General features: G+C 43.6%; 1 protein-coding gene and 1 pseudogene across 1 annotated transcript; one reads left to right on the top strand and one right to left on the bottom strand.

Annotated features, from left to right (window-relative positions):
- The first annotated feature begins 332 nt into the window (after positions 1–332).
- On the top strand, positions 333–2,593 carry LOC114049144 (annotated as a pseudogene).
- Positions 2,594–6,925: 4,332 nt separating this feature from the next.
- LOC114049312 (keratin, type I cytoskeletal 13-like) lies at positions 6,926–12,012 on the bottom strand. Its single transcript, XM_027870570.1, has 8 exons — positions 11,469–12,012; positions 9,902–9,984; positions 9,267–9,423; positions 8,924–9,085; positions 8,671–8,796; positions 8,355–8,575; positions 7,741–7,769; positions 6,926–7,379 (listed from the first exon to the last, which is right to left on the bottom strand). The coding sequence occupies exons 1-8, from the start codon at positions 11,958–11,960 to the stop codon at positions 7,303–7,305; spliced, it is 1,347 nt and encodes a 448-aa protein (XP_027726371.1). The 5' UTR covers positions 11,961–12,012; the 3' UTR covers positions 6,926–7,302.
- Positions 12,013–18,746: the final 6,734 nt, after the last annotated feature.

Below are 18,746 nucleotides of genomic sequence, written 5' to 3'. Positions count from 1 at the left end.
CAAACCACTGTAGTATCTCTGCCAAAAAAAAAAACCCCAAATGAGGCCACAAAGAACCAGACACAAATGAATAACAACAAAAATGGGGGTGGGCCTGGAAAGAAAGGGAACAAGTATTTATTAAATGTCTTCTCTGTTCCAGGTACTGTGCTAAGTTTTATCTCATTTGATAGTCACAACAACCTGGGGAGGTAAGTTCTATTATGATTCCCATTTGAGGAAACTAAGGCAGGCAGAAATTAGGTGATTTGCCCGGGGCTCACACAGCTGGTAAGTGTCTGAGGCAAGATTTGAACTCAAATTGTGGTGCATTCATGTAATGGAATTGCTGCATGAACCGTAAGAAATGATAAATGTGAAGAATGTGGAGAAGCATGGGAAGACCTATATGAATAGATGCAAAGTAAAATAGAGCCTGGAAAATAATATTCACAATAACTGTAGCAATGAAAATGAAAATAACAAAAAAGCCTGACTGCTGTATAATTAGAATGATTAATTTTCACTGTAGAAGAGAAATGAGAAAATGCACCTGCTCCCCCACTTTGTGGTGGGGGACAGGGGTTACTTTGGATGGGGAATATTATCTTTTCCATCAGACTCAGTTGATGTGTTGATCAGTTTTGGTGAAGTATTTTTTTCCCATTCTTTAACTTGAGTTCTTTTTTTTTTTTTACAAGAGTGTTGTTCAGTCATTTTTCAGTCATGTCCAATGCTTTGTGGCCCAATTTGAGGTTTTCTTGGCAAAGATATTGGAGTGGTTTGTCCTTTCCTTCTCCAGCTCATTTGACAGATGAGGAAACTGAGGCAAATAGGGTTAAGTGACTTGCCCAGGGTCACACAGCTATTAAGTGTCTGAGGCTGGATTTTAATTCAGAAAGGTGAGTCTTCCTGACTATAGGTCTGCCATTCTATCCACTGTGCTACCTAGCTGCCCTTATTAGGGTAAGGGGAGATATATTAAGAAATGATTGTATAAAGACCAAATATATCAATATTGTTTTAAAAAACAGAAAGAAAAATAGGAATAGTCCATGTTGAAGGGTCTGAGTAGATAAACTGATACATTTTTGGTAGATCTGTAAAGCAGACTAAAAGTTCTGCATTTCCGTTTGGAATTCTGTAAGAAAAGTGACTAAATTTCCCATACCCTTTTGTCCCAGCAATCTCACCACTGGGCATATGTCCCCAAGAGAGTCAAAGCCAGAATTATTCATAGTAGCAGTCTTTGTAATAGCAAAGAAAAGGAAACAATGTACCTACCCAGCAATTGTAGAACGGCAGAAACAAACTATGGTATATGACAATAATGGAGTCGTTCAATAAGAAATGACGACTATGAGGAATTCAGAGAAATGAGGGAAAATATATATTAATGGATACAGAGCACAATAAACAGAACCAAGAGAACTGTGGAGGCAATGATTAAAACAGTGTAAATGAAAAGTTTAATAAACCAATAAAGGTTCTAGAGAAATGATAATGAAATAGATCTCCCTTGTGGGAGAGAGGTAAGGAATTACTCGTACAGAACACTGAATGCACAAGGCCTCTTAATTGTTTTTCTTTGTCCAAAGAGGGGGTTAATTACGGTGAGGGGGAGAATGTCTGACATAAAGATAACACACATCAGTAAAACAAACTTTAAAATTTTTTAAATAAAGCCATTTGTTAGGACATACGTAAAAGGGGGAGGCAGGTAAGTGGTGCTCCTGACTTGCAGTCAGGAAACTCATCTTCCTGAGTTCAAATCTGGTCTCAGATACTTACTAGCTGTGTGACCCTGGGCAAGTCACTTAACCCTGTTTGTCTCAGTTTCCTCATCTGTAAAATGAGCTGCAGAAGGAAATGGCAAACCATTCCAGTATCTTTGCCAAGAAAACCCCAAATTGGGTCACAAAGAGTCATGCATGACTAAAACGATTGAACAGCAACAACAAAAAGACTGGTCTTGAAAAATTATGCCCATCAACTCACTCTCATAGGTCCTTCTTTGAAAATAAGAGGGTACTTTCAGTCATCCCGAATCCAGGTTCATCCGACACCAGCAGCCACCCCACAGCATCCAGGCCAAGCCTCCACCTTCATACCTCTGTGCCACCCAAGTTTGACCCTAATGAAATGAAAGTCGTGTTTTTAAGGTACATTGGTGGTGAAGCTGATGCCACATCAGCCCTGGCCCCCAAAATTGGTCCCATGGGTTTGTCTCCCAAAAAGGTTGGTGATGACATTGCCAAGGCAACTGGTGACTGGAGAGGACTAAGGATCACAGTGAAACTTACCATTCAGAACGGATAGGCCTGGATTGAGGTTGTGCCTTCTGCCTCAGCTTTGATCATCAAAGCCCTAAAGGAACCTCCTCGGGACAGAAAGAAGCAGAAAAATATTGAACCCAATGGAAACATAAGTCTCAATGAGATTGTCAACATTGCTCGACAGATGAGGCACCCATCCTTGGCAAGAGATCTCTCTGGAATCATTAAAGAGATACTTGGAACAGCCCAGTCTGTGGGCTGCAACATTGATGGCAGACATTCTCATGAGGCCATTGATATTGATTGATAGTGGTGCTGTGGAATGCCCAGCAAGTTAAAAGCTACAAAGGAGACTTATTGCAATAAATGAACATTTGACAACAGACAGAGGCTCTTTGTTTTTTAGTCCAGAAAATTTTTGTGTCAGAAGCTACCACGCATTCTGGGAAATAACTATTAACTTAATTTCTTTAGCCCTCTTGCTCTGCAATAACTTTCAGCTACTTTGTAGTTCATTTGGAGGAGGGAGGGTAATGTTAGAAAAGCAGGGAAGTTATTGAAGCATCTTAGCAATGGGACTGTAAATTGAGAGGAGATGCGTTGGACAAGCCAAATTTGCCACTGTGATGAGCAAAGTTTGTCATCTTTGCAGACCAATAGGAAACCACATACCTGTTTGCCTTAAAAACCTTGAATGTGGGGAATTTGGGGGGTGTGGATCCCCTCAGTACAAACTCAGGACAATTCAATTAATCACTGTAATAGCTGAGACTCAGGAATCAAGAAATTGAGGAGAGGTTCTAAAGGAATAACCTTTGGCTCGAGAAATTTGCACAAATAGTATGAGTTTATTATAGGGTAATTGTACATGGTCAACAATGCATTAAAAATTTGCATTCCTTTGTGTTTAGAGTGAATATTGTTGTGTAGTGCCTTACAAGTGGGACTTGGGCATCAGCATATACTGGCTTGGAAGGTGGCTGGTCCAAATGGCACTTCCATGTATTGTTTGCCACTCAGAGAACTGTATTCAGAAATGTACAAGAGTCTGGATCTGGCTGAGCCTCTATAAAACCTTAGTCTTGGTGATGCCTAAAGTTCAAAAAAAAAAAAAGAAGAAGAAAGTAAGAGTGTAAATGTGTGAAGCATGCAGAATGAAAATAGACATAGATGACATTGGATAAATTTTAGCTCAAAAACAAATGTAAGCATTATTGTTTTTCAAGATGGAAAGAAGTTCAATCAGAAAGAGACTTAGTTTTCATAGCTTTCAAGGAGACTTCACAAATGCCTTTATCAAGCAGAAAAGACACACACACAGAAGGCAGATAAAATGAGGCATAAGAAGACGACACACAGAAGACTGAGGACAAATATAAAGGCTGAAACTTGAAGGAACTTGCCATGGGACTGCTACTGCTAGGGTATTTTAAGAAAGAACCTTCAGATTTGGTCCTTCCCTGGTCCCATCTGTCCTTTATTCAACCCTCCCCTCTGAGGACACATGGCATTCATCGGTGACTACTACTTTTCCCCTTAAAGGGTCCATCGGGTGTATACAGGATTATAACATTTACCACCAGAAAAGACTATAGATTATCTAGTCCATCCCTTCATTTTACAAATGAGGAAAATGAGAACCAAAGAGGAGAAATTTCTTGCCAATGTCACATGGGTAGCAGATCCAGGATTCCAACCTATATGATCTGAGGCCAAATCCAGAGCACTTTCTCTTAGATGAAATAGTGGGTAAAGTGTTGGCCCTGGAGTCAGGAAGACCTGAGTCCAAATCTTTTGTCGGATATTTACTGGCTGTGTGATCCTGTGCAATTCACTTAAGCTCTGTCTGCCTCATTCTCCTTCTCTGTAAAATAAGAATAGCAACTGAGATTACATGGTAAGTGCTTTACAAACCTTCAAGTGGTATATAAATACTAGCTACATCTTGGTGTTTGTTATTACCAGACTTCACCTAGATAGAAATATATTGGTGGGAAAGGGGCGCCCTGGCACCCTCACTATGTGCCCTAGGACAGCACCTTCTTCCATGATCCCTCCAAGCATTTCAGGGATTTCTTAGATGCTGGGACCACTGGGCCCAGAGAACTCCAGGAAGAAGGAATCAATCCCATTCAGCTATTACTCTCCAGGCCTGCCCATCTAAGACAAGACAAGAGAATAGGAATGGGGTCTGGAGAAATCAGGACTGAGGAGCCCAGTCCTTCCCTCCTCACCCTCAGCATGTCCTGCAGCTAAAGATTTGTTTCTCAGCTGGTCCCTGCAGGACTACAGCTGGCCTGTGCAGTCTTGAAATGTGGAGGGAGGGCCAAGGAAGGGGTGTAGTCTCTGGTCCAAGGTGGGGCCCTAGGGAGGAGACTGTACTTTACTCAGAGCAAGTTTATGGAGAACTTATGGGAGGCCATGTAGAAGAGTCACCCAAGATGGGCAGGCATGAGTGGGGTGGAATCTGCCTCCTAGAAGGAGTGTCTACGTTGATGAAATCACAGATCCATTGGTATATTGGAGTAAGGAAGACAGGAATAAGGCAGGAGTCAAGTAGCCTCACTTCTTTTCCAGCCCCCTGGACACCTTGTTGTTGTTGTTCAGTTGTATCTGACTCTTTGTGACCCCATTTGGGGTTTTCTTGGTAGAGATACTGAAGTGGTTTGCCATTTCCTTCTCCAGCTAATCTTACTGATGAGGAAATCGAGGCAAACAGGGGTAAGTGACTTGCCCAGAGTCACACAGCTAGTAAATGTCTGAGTTCAGATTTGAACTCAGAAAGGGGAGTCTTCCTGACACTGGTGCTCTGTGCGCTATGGCGCCACCTAGCGGCCCCATAGGTATTAGGACACCTTGACTTAATATATTTCTATTCCCTTGTGGCTCATAGCCCACATTTCCCTAGGACAAACTCCTCTAATGATTCCTTACCTTCTAAAGAGCCTCAAACATTTGGCCTGTGCACCACACCACCCTGACTGTGCAGCAAAACGAAACATTTAGGGCTGGGACCGGTGTATCATTCCTTCTGCCCCTGGACTGTATTTCTTCTTTTTTTGGGGGGGGAGGTGGTTTAAATAAATGTAGGCATAAAAAAAGCAATGTGGACGTACTGGAAAGAATTCTAAAACTGGGAGTCAGTTATAATCCCATTTCTGTTGCTTCCTAGCCATGCTACCTTGGGAAAGTCCTTTTACTTCTTTGGGATCAAGAACACGATTCTCCATAAAATGAGGGGTTTCTAAGGTCCCTTCCAGCTGTATGCTCCTGTAGGTACCTGTCAGAGGATATCAAGACAGGATTTCTACTGCGTGCCAGGCACTGTACTAAATGCTGGGAAGACAAAGAAAAGCAAACACAGTCCCTGATCTGAAGGAGCTAACGGTGTAATATGTCTCCTTCCTCATCTTATCTGGAATCCCAGAGTCTTTCTTCTCTTAGTCTTCCTTGGTACTTTCTATAGGGGGTCTCTTGTATTAATTCTCAGGACGATACTGGTGTCCTAATACCTATGAGCAGCACTGCTAAAAAATGAACTGACTGTTCATCTGTACTGGCAAAGGAAGGAAATAAGGAAGGAGAGGAGAGAGGATTTATGGGAATGGCAGAGTCTATTTGGACCTTTCTCTGGAGAATCCAAGTAATGGACCCATCACTCCTATCCTCAAAAGACTACAAGGAAGCCTGGGGCTGATGAAGAGAAAACCTAAAAAGCCAAACTAGCCTGAAATTCAGTCTGTTCACTCTAGCTGTCTGAGCACCTGGCCAGAAAGGAACTTGATTATTTATGGTGAACCTGGTGAGTGAAACTGGCAGGAGAGGCTGCTTATTGACAGAGACATCTCTGGAGATCCCACCTCCTGTCCTATGGGCTCCCAGTTGATGGAGTGAAGCCTTGGCTACTCCCAAGTGTTTCCTTCTCCCTGTCTGTTCTCCAAGATGGAATGGGAGCCTCCTTTGGGCCCATGCCCCTTGACTCTCATGTAGAATTGCATTTCATAGCAAGCACACATGAGATTCCTGACCACACCCTGATTATTGCAAAGTAGCTCATGGAAGGAAGGATACTGCCTTGCCCTGGTGTTGAAAGGGTGTACCTCTGGCCCATCCCACAATGGTGACTTGGACACTCTAGGGTCACTCAAAGGACGGTCCATCTTGGGGGGGGGAGGGGAATGGGAAGGGGTCCTTCCTCACTAACCAATACTGGCATGCTCTGCTGTAGTGACAGCCATTCTAGTCTCCATTTATAGACAGATTCCTTGTCACTTGCCTAGAGAACAGGGACCAGAAACTGTTCTAAGCTCTGAGTGCCAATTGTGAAGCAATAAAAACCCACCAAGGCCACTGGAGGGACAAAGTTGAGATTGACTTTGCTTGTCCTGGGTTCAAGAATAGAAACCCATCCCATGGGGTCAGAGGATTTAGTCCTGGCAAGGACCTCAGAGATCATTTAATCTTACCCCATCATCTTATGGAGAAAGAAATCGAGGCCCAAAGAATGGAAATCATTTGCTTAAGTTCAATGAAAGGAAGTAAATGAAGTGGAATCATAATCCCCAGGATCTGCTTGAACAGGCTAAGGACCCAGTGCCATGCCAGAAGAATGAGCATCTAATAAGTGCTTGGGGCAATTCAGACTCTAGAAACCAGATCGATATCAAAAATACGTTTGCAGAAACAGCGGGAAAACTTTATTGAATTATTTCATTTCATGAGACATGAGAGAGAGGGAAAGAGAGAAAGAGAGAAAGAGAGAGAGAGAGAGAGAGAGAGAGAGAGAGAGAGATGGAAGAATGCCCTCCCCTTTCCTGAAAAGGAACATCACAATGACAATCACACAACCACAATGAGGTGGGAGAAGCAGCTGACTAGAGCCTTCATCTTTAGCCCTCCTCGGGTGAGTGACCAGGGACAGAGAGTGGAGGGAGCTGGGTGGGCAGAGCAGGTGCTTGCTGGTCAGAAACTTAGGATGTTTCATTCCTCTTGACTTCTCATGTGTGGTGACTGTGGGAGAGAGGAGGGGGCCAAAGTCTGGGCAGATTTATGGCTTTCTGGTGTCGGAAACCCGGCGGCTCCCAGAAGAAATGTTAGTGCTGCTGCTGCTGCTGCTGACAGAGACTGGGAAGAGAAAGAGAAAGTTTCATTCAAGAAACTCATCTTTTCCCACCCAGATCATGGAACAGTTCTACAGGGATAGTCCACTGGGGCACCTTAACTAACTGGATAATACAACAAACAAAAACTATGTCTTTCTACACCAAAGAAGAAATATCCCAGGCTGTCTCAGAGATCATTTGGGAGGCTCCAACAAGGAGAGTGCCATTTGACCATGAATATGACAGCCTTTATAGCTGGGGTATCCCAGCACCTGGAGTGTTTGAGAATTCAGAGCTGTCTTCTTGCCCTTAAGGTAATTGACTCTGTAACCCAACACTACCCCACCTAACCACACCCAGGACTGAGTGCTGGATTCTCTTACTTGTTCCAGAAGCGGGGAAGCCAGTCATCCTATAAGAAAGAGAAGAAAGATAGGAATAAACTGCAGCTCAGAAAACAGGGCGGAAAACAAAATGTATCTTCCTTTCCCAGTCTCCCAAGAAGCTAAATCAGTCAAGTCTGAAAACCCCTGGATTTTGCTTATTAGCTCAGCTGCCCCTTAGACTGTAAAGGAGCCTCATCTGTCATTGCTAGGTTTTGACTCCTGTCTGAAGAGCTCCTTCAGGAGAAAAGTTTGACTGTAGGGACAGGGAATTATTTGCAGGAAATGCTGAAAGTCGTGGATTGTTAAGAGTTGGAGAAGGGCTTGGAAATCACGTGTCCAATGCCCTAATGCTTTCCTCAATGTTCCAGACAGTCTCTTTTGGTAACCTCAGTGGGCATCCCCTGCCTGGACCTCACGCCTAGAACCTGTGAAAGTGACTTACAGAATATCATGAATTCCTGTTAATTAAGCTTCCCCGAATTCAGCAAATGATTTGAACTCAGGTCTTCCTGACTCTAAATCCGGTACCCTATCCGTTATAGAACTAGGCCTTTGCGTGATAATATCTGTGAAAACACCCCAGAGTGTGAGGTATGGGACCCTGTACTTACTTGGAGTCCTGGCCCTCCAGCAGGCTGCGGTATGTGGCAATCTCCTGCTCTAGCCGTGTCTTGATGTCCAGCAGCATCTTGTATTCTTGGTTCTGGCATTCCATCTCACTACGGAGATCGCTCAGCTGGGCCTCAATGCTGCTGATTAGCCCCTGGATTTGTTGCAAGTGCACAGCGTAGCGACATTCTGTGTCTGCCAAAGTAGACTCCAGCCCAGCTTTCTGTTGAGGAAATGGAGAATGGGTTCAGGATAGGTGGAAGCCCATTGCCAAGTCCAGGAGGTAGGGAGTCACCCAGGAGAGGATTGCCCACATACCATGCTGTACTGAGACTGCAGCTCAATCTCCAGCCCCTGGAGCGTGCGTCTCAGTTCTGTGATCTCGGTCTTGCTGGTCTGGATCATTTCAGTGTTAGAAGTGACCTCCCTGTTCAGCTCTTCACTCTGGGGGAAGGGAGAGGAATCGAAGATGAAGGATCTGAATGAAGATCCTGACTCTAAGAGCAGAGCAAGATGCTACATCCTCAGACTGAGAAGAACCAGGATCTACAGACTAAAGGGATGAGAATACCTTCTGTTGGAACCAGGCCTCGGCGTCCCTGCGGTTCTTCTCTGCCAAGGCCTCATACTGCTCTCTCATTTCAGCCAGTGTACGGGTCAGGTCAATGCCAGGGGTAGCGTCCATCTCCACGTTGACCTGGCCCACCACCTGGTTGCTATATTCCTTCATTTCCTATAGAGACAAGAAAAATCAAAGTTCACACTTTCCCTTCTTAGTTCCCATTGTAACTGAATCTCATACTGAAGTTTTGGCAGGGGTGCCCAAGCTCCAGGGGGGTGCCATTCTGTCTGCCCACTAAGCCAATGGGCTCCAGTGTAGTCCGTCAGCTGTTGCCTCCCACCCAGTCCCTCACCTCTTCATGGTTCTTCTTGAGGAAGGCCAGCTCCTCATTCAAGCTCTCAATCTGCATCTCCAGGTCAGCCTTGGAGAGGGTCAGCTCATCCAGCACTCTGCGCAGGCCATTGATATCAGCCTCCACACTCTGGCGCAGGCCCAGTTCATTCTCATACCTAGAGGGTGAGAAAACCCAAAATTTAAATAACCCTGCGAATGAAATTACACCCTCCCTGAGCTCGGCTCTTTCTCTGGGAGCTTCTTACTCAGTATTTCTCAAAGCTCTACCTTTCCAGTTTGCAGATGGGAATCTGCCTGAAATAAGAGATAGTTAAAAAAGTAGGGAGAGAGACAGAGAGAAACAGAGAGAAAGACACAGAGAGAAACAGAGAGAAAGACACAGAGAGAAACAGAGAGAAAGACACAGAGAGAGAGAGAGAGGAAGACAAAGAGAGAGAGAGAGAGAAAGGAAATGGAGAGGCAGAGAAGGAAAAACAGAGAGGAAAGAAAAAGAGAAAGAGAAGAAAATAGAGAGAAATAGAGAAAGAGGAAATGGAGAGACAGAGAAGCAGAGAGGAGGGAAAGAGAGAGAGAGCAAAAAGAAAGGACGAGGAGGGGCAGGGAAATGGAGAGACAGAGACAGAAGAAACTTACTTGAGCCTGAAGTCATCAGCAGCCAACCTGGCATTGTCAATCTCCAGAATGACCCGGGAGTTGTCAATATTGGCTGTCCTGATCTGTGGGAGATAGGAGACAGTGATCTCCAGTCCTTCTGGCTGTATACGAGAACTTGGGCACTACCTAGCTGAATGACCTTAAGCAAGTCACTTCCCTGTCCTGAGCCTCGGTTTCCTTCTTTATAAAATGAGTGAGGATGGACTCTTTGATCTCAAAGGTCTCTTCAATCTCTGGCATTTCATGGCTCTATAATCCTAAATGTCAGTGGAGGATGAAAAAAAGAGGCCTGAAAAAGACCCTGCACATTCATTTTAAAGAAGACATTCCTATCTCAGCTAGGACGACAGGAGGGCAGAGAACGGTGCCTGGGTACTATCTCCTTTTCTCCAAACAAACACTCCCTCTTGTCATCAATCATGTAACATTCCTCAGGGTGGGAGGATTGCTCTCTTTGATGGTCTGTGGTCCTACTCTCTAGAATGCTGAGAAACAGCTTAGCCCACCCCTGCATCTTTACAAATGTATCAAGTAGAGCCAGACCCCTGAGGTTCCTAGGAATATTGGGTTTGGAGCTGGAAAGAACCTTAGAAATCACCCAAGGAAAGACAGCATACTAGAGTAGATAGCACACTAGCAACTGGAGTCAGGAAAACCTGGGTTCAAATCCTACCTCAGACATTTACTAGCTGTGTAATCTTGGACAAATCACTTAAACCTCTCTCTGTCTGTTTCCTCCTCTGTAAAATGGGGGTGAAATAAATAGCACCTACCTCATAAGGCTGTCCTAAGGATTAAAAAAAGTGATGGATGTAAAGCACTTTGCAAGCCTCAAGATGCTAAATAAATGGCTATTTATTACCTAGTCCAATCCCCTCAAACTGAAAGAAACTGAGGCCCAATGAGGTTAAATTGGCATCACAGAGATGTATAACAACAGCCCCTGTTTAGGATTTCTGTATTCTCATCTGGATTCCAGAAATACTGAGGACTCAACCCTACCCCACCCTAAGCTAGGGCTTTGCTCTTGTCTCAGCATGCTATCACGAACGTGACAAGCCGGTCACAAGAGGGAGATTCCAAAGAGGTCGGCTTCTCTTTGTCAATGCTTCCCCTTTCTTTTGGTCACAATTGATCATGAAAAAGTAAACAGGACAGCAGGAAACTGTCCAGCTGTTCCTTGACCAATGACCTGGCATACATTCCTCTGAACTCTCAAAACTGTTATTGGTTTCTAAAGAAGCCAGGAGGCTTGGATTACAGGGATAGCGTCCCTTAGAAACTGTATGTTTATGAAGCAGTAAAGCTTTCCACTTGAGTAATAGCTGTAGTAAAAATTAACTGTAGGATAAAATGCATGCCATAAACAGCCCCATTAGGAGCAGAGACCACAAGGCAAATCATTAGAACATCCCCTGAAGCGAGGGTGAGATTCTATCCCCAGTAAAGCTGTCATCATTCCCTGAGATTCTGTGACCTTTGACCTTGAAGACTTTGCCACGGAGAGAATTATCTATTCTGTCTCCTCTATATGCCAAAGTCTTACCTTCTCCCGGAGGTCATCAATGGTCTTGAAATAGGGGCTGTAATCCCGCTCGGGGCTTGTAGGGCTTTGCTTTAGATGCCAGTCCCGGATCTTGACCTCCAGGTCAGCATTGGCCTCCTCTAGAGCCCGTACTTTGTCCAGGTAGGAGGCCAGGCGGTCATTGAGGTTCTGCATGGTAATCTTCTCATTGCCAGTCAAGAGCCCACCATCTCCACCACCCAAGTCAAAGCCACCACCAAAAGCACCTCCAAAGCTTCCTCCGAAGCCTCCTCCATATCCACCTCCAGCACCACCACCAAAGCCCCCACCAAAACCACTACCAGCTCCTCCACCAAAGCCACAGCTCATTCCACCACCATAGCCCCCCATTGACCCAGAGGATACAAACCTAGTTGAGCAGCTAGACATACCCCGACCTCCTCCCAACTGGCAAGAGCCACCACCAAAACCACTTCCATAAGTGGAAGATGAGGTCTGAAGACGGCAACTCATGGCTATAGCAGCTAGAGAACCTAGGTCAGGCTTTTGTTTAGATTGAGCTAGAATCAAGAGTATGTGACTCTTCCCTAAAACAAGGCCCCTTTTATACACCTTCTGTGGAAGTGGCCCCTCCTCCCTTCCCCACCCTCAAGGTGCATGCCAATGACACTCCTGTTTCCTTAAAGCTCAGTTGCCTTTCTGTGTTTCTGGGTGGATAGTGGCTTTTTGGGGTGTTTTTTTAATCCTGTAACAAAGGAGATGATTCAGAGTGAATGATGTTTTGCTTGAGACTACATTTTTGACAATTGCATTCATTTCACCTCTGCACTTAGGAGGCAAACTTTCACAGGTCTTCCAGCCCCACCCAATATTAGAAGGACACCATGGAAACAATGCCTACGAAGATACCTTGTCAATGGAAAGCAGCCCTTTGCATTCACAACTTTTCAGCAGGACCTCAGCCTTCCCTGGTGCTGCCCCCAGCCATTATTATGACTTTTGTGACCCAAGCCTCATTAGCTACAATCTTTTTTTCCTCTTCTTCCATTCTGGGTCCTACTCACTCCCTCCCTAGTGCCATAGAATCAGGTGAATATGTGTACACACATGGACAATGCAATAAGATGCAACTGATTCTCATGTCTCCAAGGCCATCCCATAATTCCACCTCTGATGCTAATTCTGTGACCCTGGACAAATCTTGACTTCTGTGAGCCTCAGTTTCTTCTGTGAAATGGATCATGGGATCATCAGAGTTGTCAGGGACCCCAGAAGTTATCCAATCCAACCCCCTTATTATATAGATGGAGAACCATTGGTCCTGAGAGCCAAGAAGGCCCAAGGAACTTGATCAAGGTCACACTGGTAGGAAGTAGCAATGATAATAACAGCTGATATTTTTCTATGACTTTAGGTTTGCAATATTTGACCCTCAAAACAACCTGGGCTGGAGGCAGGGGAGGAATGCTAATATTTAACCTATTCTTCGGGTAAGGAAACTAAGACTGAGAGCAGAATCCTTGTAGCACCTACTTCATCATATTGAAAATGAAAAAAATATATATATAAAAAGCTTGTGAATCTTAAATCCTAATAATAGCTCAATTTAAAGTGATATCACTTTAAATATTACTTCATTTCATTCCTACAACAGCCTTGTGAGGTAGGTATAATTACTATCCACATATTATAAATGAGGAAACTGAGTCTGAGAGAGGTTAAATGACTTGCTCAGTAAATCAGCTACATGCCTCAGTGGATAGAGTACTAAGCCTAGAGCCAAGTTCAAATCTAGCCTCAGTCACTCAGACACTGTGTGACCCTGGGCAAGTCACTTAATCTCTGCTTGCCTCCATTTCCCTGTCATAAAATGAAGATAATAGTAGCCCCTACCTCCCAGGGTTGTTGTGAGGATCAAATAAGATAATAATTGTAATGTGTTTAGCACAGTGCCTGGCACATGGTAAATGCTATATAAATGTTAGCCATTATTATGGTAAATGCTTGAGAAAGGATTAAAACTCAGGTCTTCCTGATTCCAACTCTACTTCTTGACTCCACCAATCAAGGATGCCTCCTTAAGGATCTTGAGATCAGAGATTTAGAGCTGAGAGGGATTTTAGAGATCTCATTTTACAGATTAGGAAACCAGCAAAGAGAAGTTAAGTGACTTGTCCAAGGTCATACAACTAGTAAGTGTCTAAGGCTGTATTTGAACTCAGGTGTTCCTAATTTCTTGTCTAGCACTCTATCCACTGTGCCACCAACCGCCTCGGAAATAATACACGTTAAATTAGTAGGCATGTATTAAGCACGTACTACATGCCAAGGATTGTGCTGAGCAATGGTGATACAAAGAAAGACAAAATCATGGACCCTGCCTCAAGGAATTTATAGACTAAAAACTGTGTTGCAAGCTATAAAATGTCATCTAAAATAAACTAGTAATATTAGTGTATTGTAGTGGCCAATTAAAAACTGTCCCTGACCAAGCAAGTTGAGTTTGTGATCACTGTTGACTTTTTTATAATATTAATGCTAATATTTTATCATATTAAAATAATAAACCATTTTAAGGGTCCCCACTCAACTGGCTGAATTTCTGGAATAAGAATGACTCTGAGGTGTGATAGAAATCTCCACATTCATAGAGTGAACAGAACATGAGACATGGATTTGCAGCAGTATTGACAGGGAGATTAAAGATACCTAATTGAAAATGGAGCAAGAGAAATGAACTTCTTCTGGGATCAGTGTGGAGTTAGTATTTCCTACACTGGACACCAGAGGAGAGGAGTCGTAGGAACTTGGTTCAGACCTGGGAGATTCCTTCAGATACCTCTATCTTGGGCTGTGGGACACAGGCATGCACACATTCCCTATAGCAGGAGCCCTGGAGTGAAATTGGTTTTCACAGCTTGGATTCATAATGATTGGGTCATTGCAAGGGAAAATTCTTTGTCCAAAAGGAGAGAGCTGAGAAAAAAGCATCTCTTCCTCCTTGCTCCCAGTCAGACTAGAGTATCCCAGAGGTTTCCACATTAGAAATGAGAGTAATGAGAGCATTGGAGCTCTGGTCACAAGGGAGATGAGCAAGCCAGGATTAAGGGGTCCCAAGCGACTGAAGAATCTTAAGGACTAGCCAGCAAGTTTCTAGAGCTACTCAGAGGAGAGAAACGCTGCAAAGAGAAATGGGAGTGCTCTTGAAAAATGGGGGCTTTGAAGAAGTAATAGTGGAGCAAGAAAGAACAGGGATTTGACATGCCCTCTTAGAAACAAATGGCTTCAGGAAAGGAGGGGATGAGAAGAAGACCAAGAGTAAGAATGGAGCTATATGGCCTCAGAGCTCTAAGCATCACCTCCCACAAGGTCCCACCCCACCCGTTACAGCTTCTATTATGCACATTTTGAAGAGTCTAGTTTGCAGAAGATGTATGTTGTCCCCACTCACTCCCACAGCAATCCTGGGAGGCAGCACACAAAGCAGATTGTATAGATTAGCACAGGCTTCAGACTAGCATCACGTGACCATAAAAGGGTCCTCAAAGGTCATCTGGGCTAATTACTTCATTTTACAGATGAGGAACCTGAGACCCAGAAAGACCAAGTAATTTGCCCAATACTACACAGGTGTAAATAACAGAGTTTGGATTTGAACCAGGGTGCAGTGGTTCCTTCTTACACTCAGGATCAAATATATAGTAAAATTCACAACCTGGTCACTTCCGATCCTTGCATTCTTCATATACTTTACTTCCCTCCATGCACCCTATAATTCAACAAGCCTACTTTCTGTTCCTCACGCACATCACATTCCCATGTCTTTGTACTAGTTCACCATAACTAAACGTTCTTCCTCTTCACCTGTCCTTCTTAGCTTTGTTTCTATAAGAGATTTTTTTTTCATTCAGTCCCCTGAAGCAGCTAGTGTCCATTCCTCTGAGTGTGTAAAATATTGTCCCTTGAAGGTATCGTCTTTCCTATGGAGCAGTTTGGTGCTGAAAGAGCAAGAAACAGTATTTTTGTGTAATTACCAAGAAATGGAACAACTGAGGCAGCTAGGTGGTGCAGTAGATAGAGCACCAGCCCTGAAGTCAGGAGGATCTGAGTTCAAATCTGGCCTCAGACCAAACACTTGACACTTGCTAGCTGTGTGACCCTGGGCAAGTCACTCAACCCCAATTGCAAAAAAAGAAAAGAAAAAGAAATAAAACAACTGATGAAGGATGTAAGCTATTATTCATTTAATAGACAAAGAGTTTGGTGCCAGAAAGGAGTAGAAAAGCTATTTTGGTTCAATAAAAACCACTAAAATCAGTGTATAAAAAAGCACAATTTTCAGAAAAAAAAACAATTTTCACAGTTTTCAATGTGCAGTTACATTGCAAAAGAGTGAGAAAATGAACCGTGCCATTGAATATAAAGGCTTTAATCACCTTGTAAAGGATATAAAGTGATGCTTCTTTCATATGTGAACAATTTGATGTCAAAGAGGCAGAGAAAGAACTTTTATTTATTAAAAACTGATAAAAATTCTAGTACAAAGAAACACAATTGTGTGAGGCACAAATGTTAAAATAGATCTTTTTGAAGACTATGGAATGACTGGAGCTGCAGGGCATTGTATACATCGTGTTGGTATCTAGTTGTCGCCATCATTAGAATGTAAGCTCCATAAGGACAAGGACTGTTTTTTCTTGCTTTTGTACCCTCAGGGCTTAGCACAATGTCTGACACATAGTAAGCATTTAAAGATGTCTGTTGCCCAACTGTTTGAATGAGTGAATGAATGAATGAATGAAGTGTAATAAGGGGCTAGTGAGCATACCCAGTATGTTCCCACAGAGAAGAGACTGAGGAGCCTTCTTCCAGAAAAGCATGTAATGGAAGAGCCTGCTCCCTCATTTAGAGCTTGCTTAGACATTCTTAACTGATTCCAGTCTATTGCCATGTGATAGACATGTTGTTGATCGACCACAGAGCCAGAACTGGGGTTCATTCAAAAGGTATTAACCAACCAAAGCAAAGGTGGTCCTCATTCCTACTTAGCTGTGCTTAAGGGATGAGGCAAAATTAAGATGTCGGAAAGAGAGGACTCAGGCCTTTATCTCTCCACTGGTGCCATTGCCATAGGGCCAGGGCTCAACCCTGATGTTGCTTCGGTCGCTGGTGTGTCCATCCTTCCTTCTTTGGGGTGAAGGAAGAGATAATTATAAGCCCATGAGCTTGAAAAGATCAGAATGGTGAACCATCAGAGAGATTGCCAGCAAGGGCAGAAGTATTGAGCAGCGTGTTTAACCCAATATAGATTGAAGGCAGTCCTAGCTATCCCTCTTTATTCTGATACCTTCCCTGTCTTGAATATTCCCAGCTTAGACTGTTATACCTTGTATGTACATGGTTGTCTGCATGTCGTCTGCCCTGTTCAATCGGGAGCTCCTGAGAGCAAGGACTTTTTCTCTTTCTTTGTGTTCCCCCACTTAGCACAGTGCCTGGCACATAATAGGCACTTAATAAATGTTTACTGACAGATTGGCTTACAATAATTCATCCACTGGTTATGACAAATTCAGAAGTGAGCTTGGTAGGGTGAATGCTTTATAGAAATTATGTTAAGGTTGAATCCATTCTTCCCAGGAACCACAATGACATAGGGGAAATTGTACCTCCAGGAGCTGAGGAGCAAAATGCTTTGTAACCTCTGTTCCTGCCATATCTGTTCAGTAAATATCCCTTTGTAACCAGAAATTGATGTTAGTTGGTTGAATGAAACTAGAGCACTAATCGTTGGTGGTTGGCATTGGGGACACTCCATCAGAATGGGGGCTTGAGCTATTGGCATCAAAGACAAGACACCCTCATTTTCTTAGGGCTTCCTCTAGAACCCTAAAAGAGAAACATAGCACCGTGAAAGAGTGAGTCCAGAATATTAACAAAGGAATGATGCCAAATTTAGTACTTGTTCTACCACATCATGACTGCAAGCTCTTTAAATTGATTGCAGAAACAAATAAGCAGAAAAAAGAGAAAGAAAAGAAAGGGAGAAAAAAAGAAATTCTCAGCATCAGAGATTTACCGTCCTTGGCAAAAACTCCCAGTTCTGAGTTGTGAGCAACAACTTCTGATTTATTGCTTTGAGACAGGTCACCCCAGAAAGAGGAAGTCAAAGCTGGGCAAAGAGTTAAGGCGATGTATTTCTTGTCCTCTTTGCCCAGGTGAGGGACTAGGAGTGTAGAATTTCTCATACGCTATCAGCCTCGGTGTGTTGGTTAATTGTGCTGAATAGGTTTCTTTATCTTTATTTTTTATTCTGTATTACAAGGGGCATATCGCTAGAAAGGGGAGGAGGGAGAAATATTTAAAAATAAAAGTATTGTAAAAACAAAAAATAAAAATAAAAATTGTAAATAAAAAGTTAGAGGATGCCAGGGTTTTTTGAGGGCCTAAGTGAAGTAAGAGGTTCAGCCTGACCCCTGAATGTTGTCCCATCCCCCCCAATCTGATGGCTCAGCTCTTTCTCTGTTGAGAAAAACAAGGTGACCTCTCCAGACTTTTAGAAGTCATGGCTTAACACAAAAGCCTAAGATTTCTGGAGGATCAAGGCTGACAGGGGAATGATTAATGTGATTTTGGAAACTGCCAGACCCACAGAGTCTATCACCAATCCTTTCCAGGCTGATTAACAGGTTAGGGCCAACGCCTCTTAGTGAAACAATGTGGTATATCCAACCAAAGCCCCTGTAATACAAACAGAACAGGAATAGCGTGCCCTCACCTAGGTCAGGTCAGCTCTCTACCCTTCCTGGGGATTGAGTTTTGCTGACACACAAACCATAGAAGAATGACTTCCTCTAACCCTCAAAGAACTTGAGCTCCAGATGTATACAAAAGCCTTCCACCATAGGGTCTTCCTCCAAAATTTAGCCCTTCTCCAAGGAAATCTGGTGAACAGCTGGACCCAAAATGTGAGCTGTGGCCCAGGCCCCGCCCCCAGGACTCTGAGCTCACATGTTCCAGAGACGATCTTAGGGGCCTGACCCCCCACCTAGATTTATTCAGGGAAGTCTCCAAAATAAAATTTATAGAATCACAGAATCTGAAAGTTGGAGGGAACTGTAGGGGTCATTTAGTCTACCTCAATCACAAAATGAATCCCTGCTGTAGGACTTTTCCAGCTTCTGCTTGAAGGTTTCCAAGGAAGGAAAGTCCACCACATCCCGAGGTGGCCCATTCCACTTTTAGATGGCTTTAGGTGGTGCAGTGGATAGAGCACCAGGCCTGAAGTCAGCAGGACTTGAG

Source organism: Vombatus ursinus, unplaced genomic scaffold, assembly GCF_900497805.2.
Source record: "Vombatus ursinus unplaced genomic scaffold, bare-nosed wombat genome assembly UNPS02014797.1, whole genome shotgun sequence".
In the NCBI taxonomy this organism is placed as follows: domain Eukaryota; kingdom Metazoa; phylum Chordata; class Mammalia; order Diprotodontia; family Vombatidae; genus Vombatus; species Vombatus ursinus.
The sequence above is the reverse complement of the archived record's forward strand: the minus strand, read 5'-3'. Positions and strand labels throughout refer to the sequence as shown.

Bases quoted from the DNA above. Each gene is read 5' to 3' on its own strand.
- LOC114049312 (XM_027870570.1), bottom strand. From the start codon at position 11,960: ATGAGTTGCCGTCTTCAGACCTCATCTTCCACTTATGGAAGTGGTTTT. The intron at 9,985-11,468 runs GTAAGACTTTGG...TATCTCCCACAG, and splicing joins TTGATGACCTCCGGGAGAAG to ATCAGGACAGCCAATATTGA. The intron at 9,086-9,266 runs GTGAGGGACTGG...TTGTCTCTATAG, and splicing joins TCAAGAAGAACCATGAAGAG to GAAATGAAGGAATATAGCAA.